At 40.6% G+C, this 13,818-nt stretch overlaps 1 gene segment (V, D, J or C); it reads left to right on the forward strand.

Moving 5' to 3' along the window:
• The first annotated feature begins 10,271 nt into the window (after positions 1-10,271).
• LOC132023771 (immunoglobulin lambda variable 8-61-like) lies at positions 10,272-10,801 on the forward strand. The segment is given in 2 exon segments: positions 10,272-10,380; positions 10,482-10,801. Coding segments are annotated over 2 exon segments (366 nt in total).
• The last annotated feature ends 3,017 nt before the right edge of the window (positions 10,802-13,818 follow it).

The following is a 13,818-nucleotide window of genomic DNA, read 5'->3' on the forward strand; positions in this document are numbered from 1 at the left end:
AAAGAAAGAAAGAAAGAAAGAAAGAAAGAAAGAAAGAAAGAAAGAAAGAAAACACATTGGGTCAAAACCAGGGTCTACTGACATGGTTGTCCTAAGAGGGAAATACATAGCCATTCAAGCCTCTTTAAAAAATTTAGAAAAATCCCAAATGCAAAAGCTAACCTTAGAACTACATGAGCTAGAGAAAGAACATAAACTAAAGCTGAAAGCAGGAGAAGATAAATAATTAACATCAGAATTAAATAGAAACCGGAAAAATGGTAGAACGGATCAATGAAACTAGGAGCTGGTTCTTTGAACGAATTAATAAGTAAAAAAATAGACAATATGAAGAACCAATAATTTGCAATGAAATTGGCACAGCCATCAAAAACCTCCCAAAAAATAAGAATCCAGGGTCAAATCGTTTCCCAGAGTAATACTGCCAAATATTTAAAGAAGAAATAATACCTACTCTACCGAAGCTGTTTCAAGAAATACAAATAGAAGGAAAACTTCCAAATGCATTCCATGAGGCAAGAATTACCCTTGTCCCCAAACCAGGCAAAACCCCATCAAAAAGCAGAATTACAGACCAATATTCCTATTGAAGATGAATGCCAAAATACTCAACAAGACCCTGGCTATAGTACATTAAAAGGGTTACCCACCAGGACAAGATGGGCTTTATTCCTATATGCAAACATGGTTCAACATTGGCAAATCAACCAACATGATAGGGCACATTAATAAAAGACCAGAACCATACAATCCTGTCAATTGATGTAGGAAAAAATCCAGCATAATACATCATCCTTTCTTGATTAAAACTCTTCACAGTGTGGAGATAGAGGGAATATCATGAAAGCCATCAATAAAAAGCCCACAATGAATCATTCTTGATGTGAAAAAAACTAAAGACTTTTCCCTTAAAATCAGGAACATGACAGGGATGACAACTCTCACAATTATTCTTCAAGATAGCACTAGAAGTCCTAGTATCAGCAATCAGACAATGAAAAGAAATAAAAGGTATTCACATTTCCAAACAAGAAGTCAAAGTCTCTCTCTTCATAGATGACAAGATATTTTCTGTGGAAAACACACAAGACTCCACCCCCAAATAACTAGAACTGATACAGCAATTTAGCAAAGTGGCAGGATGCAAAATCAATGCACAGAATTCAGTTGCATTTCTATACACTAACAATGTAACTGAGGAAACCAAAATTATAGAATTGATTCCTTTTATAATACCATTGAAAACTATAACACACCTAGGAATAAATCTACCCAAAGAGGAAAAGGACCTATACTTTAGAAAGTACAGAACACTAATGAAGGAAATTGAGGAAGACACAAAGAAAGCAGAAAACATTCTCCTACACCATACATGGATTTGAACAATAAACATTGTGAAAGTGTCTATTGTACCCAGGACAATCTACATTTTCTTTTTTTTTTAAAGATTTTTTCACTTATTTGACAGTAAGAAAAATCACAAGTAGGCAGAGAAGCATGCAGAGTGAGGGAGAATCAGGCTCCCTGCTGAGCACAGAGCCTAATGCAAGGCTGGATTCCAGTACCCTGAGACCATGACCTGAGGCAAAGGCAGAGGTTCAACACACTGAGCCATCCAGGCTCCTCCAATCTAAACTTTCAATGCAATCCTTTCAAAATATCATTGGAATTTTTCACAGAGCTGAAACAAACAATCCTGAAATTTGTATGGAGCCAGGGAAAAACCTGAACACCAGGGGAATGGTGAAAAAGAAAAGCAAAGCTGAAAGGACATCACAAATGCCTCACTTCAAGCTATATTACAAAGCTATGATCATCAATACAGCATGTCATTGGCACAGAATCAGACACATAGATCAAGGGAACAAAATAGACGGCCCAGAAACGGATCCTCAACTCTATGTCTACTAATCTTTGATAAGTCAGGAAAAAAAAAAAAATTCCAACAAAAAAAAAGAAAGTCTCTTCAGTATATGGTGCTGGGAAAATTGCACAGCCTCATACAAAGATTGAAACTGGACCATTCTCCTACACCATACATAAAGAAACTCAAAATGGTTGAATGACCTCAGTGTGAGACAGGAATCCATCCACTTCGTAGTGGAGAACATAGACAGCAACCTCTTCGACATTGGCCACATCAACTTCTTTCAATGCACATTCCTAAAGGCAAGGAAAATGAAAGCAAAGATGATCTTTTGGGATTCATCAAGGTAAAAGTGTCTGCACAGAAGAAAAATACAAAACAAAATAAAACAAACAAACAAAAAACAACTAAGAGACAATCCACAGAATGGGAGAAGATATTTGCAAATGAAATAATGAAATTACAGATAGGGTGTCTGGGTGGCTCAGTGGGTTAAAGCCTCTGACTTCGGCTCAGGTCATGATCCCAGGGTCTTGGGATAAAGCCCCACATTGGGCTCTCTTCTCCATGAAAAGACTGCTTCCTCCTCTCTTTCTGCCTGCCTCTCTGCCTACTTGTGATCTCCGTCTGTCAGATAAATAAATAAAATCTTTTAAAAAAAAGAAATTACAGATAAAGGGGTGGTATCCAAGATCTATAAAGAACTTTTCAAAATCAATACCCAGAGAACAAATAATCCAGTTAAGGAATGGGCAGAAGACATAAACAGATATCTATCCAAAGAAGACATGCAAATGGCTAACAGAAATGAAAAAAATATTTTACATTAGTGGCTATCAAGGAAATACAAATTAAAACAACAATGAGATACAACCTTACACAAGTTTAAACATCAAAAATTAAAAAGGCAGGAAACAACAAATGTTGGAGAGGATGTGGAGAAAAGTGAGCCCTCTTACACTGTTGGTGGGAATGTAATTTGTTGCAACCACTTAGGAAAACAGTGTTGAGATTCCTCAAAAAATAATAAATAAATAAATAAATAAATAAATAAAATTTTAAGAATAGGGTTACCCTATGCCCCACCAATTGCACTACTGGGTATTTACACCGGGATATATATGTAGTGAAAAGAAGGGGCTCATGTACCCCAATGTACAAAGCAGCAATGTCCACAATAACCAGTCTGTGGAAGGAGCCAATATGCCCTTCAACAGATGAATGGATAAAGATGTGTTTCATGTAAACAATGGGATATTATTCAGCCATCAGAAAGCATAAATACCTACCATTTGCATCAACATGGATGGAACTCGAGGGGATTATGCTAAGTGAAATAAGTCAAACAGGGAAAGACAGTTTTCATATGGTTTCACTCCTATGTGGAACAATAAGAATAACACAGAGGACCATAGGGAACTGGAGGGGAAACTGAAGGGGAAGAAATCAGAGAGGGAGACAAACAGTGAGAGACTCTGGACTCTGGGAAACAAACTGAGGGTTGGGGATGGGAGGGGGATTAAGAGGATGGAGGAACCAGGTGTTGGGAAGTAAGAAGGTCATGTGTTGTGATGAGCACTGAGTGTTATAGGCAACTCATGAATTCTTCCTTTTTTTAAAGAATTTACTTTTTTATTTGAGAGAGAGAGCATGAAAGGGGAGAGGTCAGAGGGAGAAGCAAACTCCCTGCTGAGCAGGGAGCCCAATGTGGGGCTTGATCTTAGGACTCCAGGATCATGACCTGAGCCAAAAGCTTAACCAACTGAGCCACACAGGTACCCCAGCAACTAATGAATTCTTGAACACTGAATCAATAACTAATTATTTAGTATATTTTGGGTAACTGAACATAATTAAAAAATGAAATAAAACCTAATAGACAAAATCAATATATTGGAACCGTATAGTTCAGATAAATTGCCAACTTCTGGAGAGTTGAAGAATAATAAATAAATACACAAATGCATATGTATTTAAGAGGGAAGGAAGAAAGGAAGGTAGGAAGGAAGGAAGGAAAGGAGGGATGAAGGGAGGGAAAGAAGAAAGGGAGAAAGAAACTATACCATGAATTTTTCAAACCAAGTACAAGAAAACAAACAACCTGAATAAAAAATAAGTGAGTTTTGCCTAGGTAGATTAGTCAGTTAAGCATTAGACTCTTGATTTTGGCTCAGGTCATCCTTTCAGGGTTGGGTGATCCACCCATATTTGGGCTCACACTGAATGTGGATCTTGCTTAAGATTCTCTCTTCTTCTGCCTCTGGCCCTCCCCACTCTCTCACTAAATAAGTAAATACACAAATAAAACATTTAAGTAAAGGCATTATCAGACACTTCACACAAGATGATATGTATATGGGAACTAAACATATGATATGCTGTTCCATATTATATATCATTAAAGAAAATCATATTAAAACATCAATGAGCTACCACTGCACATCTATCAGACCTCGTGTCAGTTCCCTCCTGTCAGAAACAAGCAGTGCCCTATTTCCTCCCCTGGGGTAATGCTCACTTCAGGCTATCCACAAGCCTGGCCAATGCAGGGCCTGTGGGCTAGATAGCATTGAAATTCCTCCCATCCACGATTTTGGTATCCCCTGGGGGAGCTCATTTCAACCCCATCCCTCAGCTGGGAGACTGAATGGGTTGGTTTACAAGGCAGAGCTATTTTGGACTCCTATACCCAGAGTTGGTAATTGTAAGATCACTAAGGAATTGAGCCTGGACTCCCATCCAGTATTAACACACTGAATAAGTATCGCCCTCGACGCACAAGGACGACAAGACGCCCCAGCTCGGATGCATCTTCTCTCTCTTCTCTCTCTTTATTTCCGCAAGTCTACCCACTTATATATGCTTACATGACCAATCAGTGAGCAGGGTACAAGAGGGAGCGAATCAGGCTGTGCACCTAAAGGAACAACTTCGCAAGCAACCAATGCTGTTTACTTCCTCTTTGGGCATTCCGCTTAGTCTCACGAGGCAATCCTAACCTGGCAACTAGCCAGGCACCATCTTTTAATGACGGAGGCCGCCCTGGCCAGGGGCCTGCCTCCGACAAATAAGGAGCTGGGAAGCAGGGAAGCTGGTACTGCAGTTGACCCCTGCCCTCCCTGCTGTCAGTGAGGACAAGGATCCCAGTCAGGACCAGAACATCCACTCCCTGCAGGAAATCACCTTGATTTAGGTCTGTGCATTCCTCCCTAGGGTCAGCAGGGCCCCGCAGTAAGCTTGTCCCACATCCCCACCTGTTGGTACTTGGGAGGTGAAAATCATTGTCCCACTTTCTCCAGCAGGGATTCAGCAGTAGAGCCATGGGAATGAGGGCTCCACTTTCACTGGGGACCTAGGAAATGCACACGCATGCGTGCACACACACACACACGCACACACACACACCTGACTTGTTGCTCCTCTGTGGGGAGGAACAGATTGATTTCTTGTTGAAGGAAGGTAATTGAGGACCCAGCATCTCACTATTATAATATCCAAAATATCCAGGATCCATTAAAAATGATCACTTGTCATGTCAAGAACTAGGAAAATTAAACCTTGAATGAATGAGAAAGGAAAATCTACAGCTACCAACACTGAGATGAAGCACAAGCCGAAATTAGGGAATGTATATTTTTAGGCAAGATAATTCACCTAATGAGCAGTTACAAACACTCTTCAAATGGAAAAAGATAGAAATGTAGGTGCAGACTGAAATATAAGTCATCCCATCAAATGGAAATTATAGGACTTAAAGAGACAACAGATGAAAAATAAAACTCTCTGGAGAGACTCAAGAGTAGGCGACACGTGTTTGTGTGTGTGTGTGTGTGTGTGTGTGTGTGTGTACACGCGCACTCACGCTTGTGTGTGTGTGTGTTTTTCCCCCGCTTGTGTGTTTTGAAAGCACAAATGGGCAACATTTAGTCTGTGTAATTCCCACCACCGTGAGTTGTCTCCTGAGGATGTCACCAGGGGGTGCTATGCACCTGCTCAGGCCTGAAATCAACTGAAATCATTCCACCTGACTGGGCCCTGCGCTTATGCTAACTACCTGAGTGAGAGATAAAGCCAGCTGCTTCCTCCTGAGAAGTAAACTCAGAGCTCTTGACCACCCCAGGCCACCTCCTCTGAGGGAAGCTATTACCTGGCCTGCAGACCAGATTCAAGTGGAGTTAGGGGCTCATATTTTCAGAGTGCACCCCAAGCATACCCTTCACCCCTGGAACTCAGGAGGAGAAAAAAACACATTCCAGAGAACAGCACCTGCAGTAAGTACCAGAGACCTTTGGAAAGTTGACACAATGATCCGAACTTCTCTCGTGCCCCACTGCCCAAGTTCAGAGGCCAGCCTTTGGAGGGATCATCTGTCTTTATTCTTCATTTCTAACATGTGTCTATTCTCATTTCAGGGACCGTTCTCAGGCTGTGGTGACACAGGAACCCTCACTGACTGTGTCTCTAGAAGGGACAGTCAAACTCACCTTAAGATCCAAAACAGGAGCACTCACTAATGCTCACTATCCATACTGGTTCCAGCAGAAGCCTGCCCACGTCCCAAGGGTATTTATTTATGGTACACACAATAAATACCCCTGGACCCCCAAGGATTCTCAGTCTCCTTCCTTCGGGGCAAAGCTGTCCTGACCTTCACAGGGACCCAGCCCAAGGATGAGGATGAGTACCACTGGGGGCTACACTTTAGTGGTGCTGGTGAAGTGAGAGACCCAGAGAAGGAAAGAAGACGTAATTTTTTTCACCAAGTGTTGGTACAAATATCATGTGATACTGGCATCACATGGCATCCCATGGCATCCCATCTGAGCTCTCAGGGCACCCTAAATGTTGACCATCCATGGAGAGATGGAGATGGGAAATGTTTGAATTGATTTCCTTCCCTGTTTGGGTCCTAAACTAGAGTCAAAGTACGAATGATGTAGAAATGAATCTTTCTCCTTAGAAATGTGGAAAAATTATGGTAAATTATCCTATGGAATAATGATCAACTATGCTTTTCAAATTTCCCTAATTATATTTTATATGGAACAATGGAACTATACAAAGAGCTAGATTTTGTTATGTGGAATTAATATATTATTTTATATATTATATTATGTTATATTAATGTGCTAGAGCAAATCCTTGAAAGTGTTATCAGTTACCCCTTTTAGAATTAAGTGGCTGTAGAACACAGGAGTTGTCAGTGGATGATATCATTTCAGTTTTATAGACCATTTGTATTTGTTATTTATGTATGTTGTTTATTATATTATGTTATATTATTTAATACAAATCTGTCTACTGAGAAAATTTATAGAAGTACATTAAAGATATTTTATTAACATATAATGTATTATTTGTTTCAGGGGTACAGGGCTGTGATTCATCAGTCTTACACATACAAAAATTAATCTTAAATACATCAGAGAATCAATACAAATAATTGTTGTAAGGGTAATATCCAAGAATAAATGAGAACCAAGGCCCCTGGGTGGTTTAATCAGTTAAGCATCAGACTCTTGATTTCTGTTCAGGTCATGATCTGAGGATCAGGGGATTGCGGACCATGTCAGATTCAACACTCAGTTGTGAGTCTGCTAGAGATTCTCTCTTCCTCTCTCATTGCCCCTACCCCCCCCCAAAGAATTTTTTTTTTTTTTAAATGAGAAACTTCAGAAGTAATCAAGCATGAAGGACAGATTGTCTTTGACAGTAAGGTATTCTCATGGTAAAGACAAAGATAAAAGACATGTACCATGAGGGTTAGTGAACCTAACAGGAGACCTTGACAACAACAATAGCCAAATAAGTCAGTCTGTAAGGGTAACCCACATAGAATTATTACCAGAGTTCAATCAGTGGGATTCTCTGGGGGACTTTAAGCTTTGAGCTTGGTTCAAGTTCATTATGTCCCAGTGATAAAACCAGAGGCAAGGCAGAAGCAAAGTCATATATCAGGTAATCCTGAAATATCTCATAACCCATGTTTTAGGTAGCTGTCTATCTGAAGGCATTGATGCTCTGGAAAAAAAGGATGGCTCAACCCAAAATGCCACAGAGCTTACCTGTTCCTTCTACTCCCTTAGCTGATGACATCAGAAGGGTCCAATTACAAAGGTAACAAAGCACTTCCAGGAGTGCTAGTGAGTGTGACATGGGTTGGAGAGCATATCTGAGGCCAGCAGGCGGTGCTGGTGGGCTGCTCTTGAGAGCTCAGGGTCTGGGTCAGGCACACCAGGAAAATCTGTCACTGACCCTTGCATGTTTGGGCAAACAGCATCCTCACTGTGGGTGACTTTCATGCATCTCAGTCCCCAGGAGCCACATGAGCCCTCAACTCTGAATCACACATGCCTCATATCTCATTCTCTACAGTATATTGGGATAAACTGTCCAGAGCTGGTTTTCATGGAAAGATAGATGAACAGGACACCCTTGCAACAAAAACGCCTTTTCTTCATGAACTTGAGCTTCAGTGCTCCCTGGGCAAGGGATAGGACACACCAGGGTAGGTATTGTCTCCATCCAACAATCAGCCTCAGCAAGTAGAGCTTAGGAACTTCACAATAAGCTTGAAATTATTTACTTCCTCCCTGGTGGAATACAGAGTTACCTTTAGGGGAAAGTGAAAGGGTAGCTAGGTGAGGAAGTGCACTGGCTCTGCCTTTTGCTCCTCTTATCTGGGTATAGGTGGTTGTCAATTCTTTCTGCCATCTTCTGATATGCCTCCAAGTCCTAGGTCAGATGGGACTGGTTCTGTCATCAACAGTGTTGAAGTCCTTGCTTAAACAATGCTTTAAAATGTATAATGAAATAAAAGGCATGTAGTCTAAATTCATTTTCTCATTCAACTAATCAATGGAGGGGGCATAACCCAAAACAAGAGTATCTGATGTGAAAACTGCAAGATCTCATTTATGAGCATAACTAATAGTTGAAAAATAGCTCAAAATATCAGCTACTAGAATCCATGTTTTCTCTAGGGAAAAAAAAAAAATAACCTTGACCACCAGGGAGGATTGGGGCTGAGACTAATTGTGTGCAGTCTCTTGGTGATGGAACATGGAATGTGGGGGACCAGATGTGAAGAGGCACTAAGACATACATCAGATGTTCCCACTAGGATAGAGCTCCTGAACTCCCAGTGCTGTTTCCCTGACGCTCTGAGGAAGAAAGCAGTGTTGTTACAGGAAACACCACAGGGGATACAGTGATATCTAGAGCACGTGGCCTGCATCAGTGTGTTTTCTCATAGATAGAAGCCCCATCCAGTGGAAGCTCCTCCCTGATTCTTGCAGGACCACTCAGGATCCACAGGGGGGCATTGTTTTACCACCTTCCTGTGTATGAGGGGCTCCTGGGATCCTGGGAGTTTCTCCCATCCCCAGCCCATCAAGCACATGATTACGTCTGGCTACAGATCTCCACAAAGATATGTCCCATGAGAAAGTGAAGAGGACACTGGTGTCTGGAGAATGACCAGGAAAATGTGTCCAGTGATCATCCTCAGGGACACTTGCTACTAATTATGACTTCCAAATGTGCTCATGATGAAATATGTATTAAATGCCTGAGATTTTTATCTGTCATCACTTAAGTTGTTATTTCATACTGATCTTTCTCATTTATGTCAATATTTTATAGTGAAATAGAAACGTATCATTTATGGTTTTAGCTTTCCAATTATTTTCTTTCCTTAAGTGTTAATATTGCCCCTCACCTCAAAATTTGATAGATTTGTCATACCTGATATTGTCACACCAATTTCTTGGTGATTTTGACCTTTCCCCACAAAACTTTCAGGTACATTGAAGTCACTGCATATAACTGATGACTTCTTAGAACAAAGGAGGATATTTTCCCCAGCCTGGCAATTCTGCTCAGTATGATGCCCCCATCCCCGGTCAGCTCCTCTCAACTACTGGAAACAGAGTCCATGATTAACAAAGAGGAGACCACTGTCCCTACATCCCTCAGACATGGGCTCGAGATTCCCTGTGACCTCACTGTTGGAGAGGTGACTGCTAAGATCCTCCATGGAGTTAAAAATAAATGTCCCTTGGGAGGGAAGAAAATGGTTCAGGCATATATTAGATTTGATGTGAACAAGAAGCAGGGTACAAAGGTGGAAAATACAAACACATCTATCTCCTCACAGGCTTCCTATAGAGGAACTTTTGGTTGGAGGCCACCAGGGTAATTGCAAAGCTGATTTGGTGAAAGATGTCCTCCTCAAATTAGTGTCCCAGGTCACCATGCACTTAATGGTGTGCCTGAGGTTGCATCATTTGCTCCTTTCAAAATCTCCCAGCGGACATGTGGGTGACCTTGGGGTAGGAAGAGAGAGGAAGCTGATTTGCATGAAGTGCCTTCTCCTCCTAATGGGTCTGGAGACATGAAAAGGTCTGGGGACACTCCACTCAAGCCCAAGAGCCTGTGGAGGCTACATACTCTCAGGGTCCCCACCATGGCCTGGAAGGTGCTTCTTCTTGGGCTCCTTGCTTATGGCTCAGGTCAGAAAGAGGGACTCTGCTTCATGGGGGTGCATATAAAGGCAAGGTTTCAGGTGTCCCTTGTCTTTCATAACACCATCTCTCTCTCCTGTTTGTTTTAGGGGCAGATTCTCAGACTGTGGTGATTCAGGAGCCATCAGTGTCAGTATCTCCAGGAGGCACAGTCACACTCACCTGTGGCCTCAGCTCTGGGTCAGTCTCTACCAGTAACTACCCTCAATGGTTCCAGCAGACCCCAGGCAAGGCTCCCCGCTTGCTTATCTATAGCACAAGCAGCCGGCCCTCTGGGGTGCCTGGTCGCTTCTCTGGATCCATCTCTGGAAACAAAGCCAGCCTCACCATCAAAGAGGCCCAACTTGAGGATGAAGCCGACTATCACTGTTTGCTGTATATGGGTAGTGGTATTCACACAGTGATTTAAATCTATGAAGAAGTGCAACCAGAACCTCTCATGTGCTCAAAATAGCTCAATCTTAAAAGCAAGAGAGAAAGTGTGTGTGTGTGTGTGTGTGTGTGTGTTGTGGGTAGTCAACACCAACATGGGAAGGGAGGCTCCCTGGCCCCCTTGCCATATCCAGGAGTTCATCACCACATGTACCTCACCCTGACTTTCCCAGGGTGTGTCCATCTCTCCACTGTGAACCTCTGAGTCTGTGCTTCCTCCCTTGTTTGCCCAAGGTGTTGAGGAATGGGGTCTTGGTTCCATTATATACAAACTAATACTGCTATAAATAAGGACTATTTTTCAAAGAACATTGGTAGATGTAACTTTATTCATTAATTTAATGATGAGAATGAAATTAATATTTTCCTAGCTTGTAGCTTGATAAAAACACAATCCTCCATCCTAAACCTTCTAACTCTGAAATCTGTGTTGGGTTTCAGAAATCTACACTTAACAAGTCCTCCAAATTATTTCTGTGAAAGTTAATGTTTGAGAAACACTGGTTCTTTTATTATTGTAGAATTATTTCTGGAAATATCTCTTTAAAATCCAGGGCGAATAACCTCCTATGACTGAATCACTCCCCAAATTGCACTAAAGATCCAAGAACACTGAGAAATAGGTTCAAAATCTCAGTCCACCGAAGGGTACAGCAGCATGCTGTGGCATAATGCGTGCTGGGAGATACAGAACTGAATTAAAGTATCTGTCTAGTGGATATAGATTTGTAATTCAACCTGGAGACTGCGTGGTCTCAGTATTATTCTTCCTGACTTGCATTGGCTCCTTAGGAAATGTCTAGAGACACAGGACCACATAACATTGTATAATATTTAGTGCCCCCGCCCTTTAAATGAGGTTGTACAATACTTGATATTATACTTGGGTGCTTTCTACTATTTTTCTTTCAAAATACATTAACATTATTACATATTATTATATTAACTGAATTCTTTTTGTGTGTGTGTATGTTTTATAATTTATTTTTTATTTTCAGCATAACAGTATACATTATTTTTGCACCACACCCAGTTCTCCATGCAATCCATGCCCTCTATAATACCCACTACCTGGTACCCTGACCTCCCACCCCCCGCCCCTTCAAAACCTTCACATTGTTTTCCAGAGAATTCTGAAACTGAAAATATAATTTACTTTACATCCTCCAGATATTAAGCATAAAGGAAAATTACCACCAAATAAAACATAGCCCCAGGGCACAGACTGTAGCCCCAGTCCTACAATGTATGCATTGTAGAATTTGTTCAATGAATGAAGAATCAGTGGTTAACTCATGTTTTCCAGCACTCATATTGAAATTGTTCTTCACTCTAGTTGACAACTTCAGGCACAGAAGCCTTCACTAGAGAATGTAATCAAGTATTTAAGAGTTAAATAATAATAATACAGAGAAGCAAGGAAGAAGGACAAAACTTGAATATAGGTCATAAAGCTAGTTTTCCTCTGATTTAATAACCACACAAAATTTTCAAAGTAAAGGAAATTAAAAATCCATATGCTGCTAAACAAAGAAGCCAAAATATAACAAATTACTTGCAAATTCAATCTAACACTGTGCTAAATGTGGTCATTTTAGACATTTAAAGTTTGTGTAATATTGGGAAGCCAATCAATGTAATTCATTCTATAAGAGAGTGAATTAAAAGTAAGCCTATCTCAATAAATGCACCACTATTTTCCTGAAAACATCCATCTAAATGTATGCAGATTGAGAAAAGAAAAATAAACTGTATTATTCTAAGGTTACATGACCATTTATGTAGAAAATACAAAATGATTGAGATAAAAAGAAAAATCTTGAAACTAAAAAACAATTATCCCCAGGTTTCAGGATGCATATTTAATATAGAAAAGTCCAGTGCTTACTTAATAACTAACATTGAACAAGTGGAACGTGAAATGGACACAATTTACATTAGCACCCCAAAAATGTAAATGCTTAGTTTAGGTATGAATTGAAAATAGTATGCGTAATATCTATATTAGGAAAATAACCCAATTCTAATGAATGGAGTCTAAGAAGAACTAAACAAATTGAGAGACAGTCCATGTTCCTTGATAAGAAAACTCATTATTTTCAAGAAGTTATTTCTTCCTAATTTGATGTACAGATTTAATGCAACCCTTAAATCCCAGCAAGTTATTTCGTAAACACTGAAGAACTGATTCTAAAGTTTATGCAGAGAGGGAAAAGATAAAATTAGCAACATAATGTTAAAGAGGAAAAACAATTTGGGAAACTGACACTTCTTGATTTGAGTACCTATTGTAAAGTTACAGTAATCAAGATAGAGAGAAGACAAATAGAGAAATGTATATCACAAATGTGTTGTTACAGTGTATGTCTGCCCTGCTTTCAACAGATGTTCAGAGTTGCCAAAATGTATGTGTCCACTGTAATCTTCAGGTAAAGCCGGTCTCCTTCCAACAGACACACAGGAGGTTGTGTGGAGAACAGGGGAGGGACTGAGCTCAGGGAGTCCAAGGACAGAGAAGGGATGAGGCTGGATCAGGGTACAAGGGGCTTGACTGTGAGGTGGGCAGGGAGGGTGGGTCAGGCCAAAGCAGGAAAGATCATTAGGGGTTGGAGGGGCTTGGCTGTAGAACAAATAGCTGTGAGGAGTCACTGAAGTGTTTGAAGTCAAAGGGTGACCTGCCTGACCTGAAGGAGAAGGACCCCTCAGAGTGCTTGAGGAAATGATGTTTGAGGGAAGTGGATGATCGTGGTCATAGAACTTTAACTTATGGTCCTTGTGAGTTTAGAGAATTGGTGACTTTTTGTACATATAAGTGGTTTGTTTGGGGGCCCTGTAAGAATATGATTTCTGCACCCCCTCTCCCAGGCATGTGGAAACAATAAAAAAACATAACACTCATCTTCCTCCTGAAGGAAAGTAATGGGTATAAAACTGCAAGTGGAAAACAAATATAGCTACAATACAAATAGTTTGTGAGGCAATAAAGATAGAATC

This window comes from Mustela nigripes, chromosome 8 (assembly GCF_022355385.1).
Source record: "Mustela nigripes isolate SB6536 chromosome 8, MUSNIG.SB6536, whole genome shotgun sequence".
Taxonomy (NCBI): domain Eukaryota; kingdom Metazoa; phylum Chordata; class Mammalia; order Carnivora; family Mustelidae; genus Mustela; species Mustela nigripes.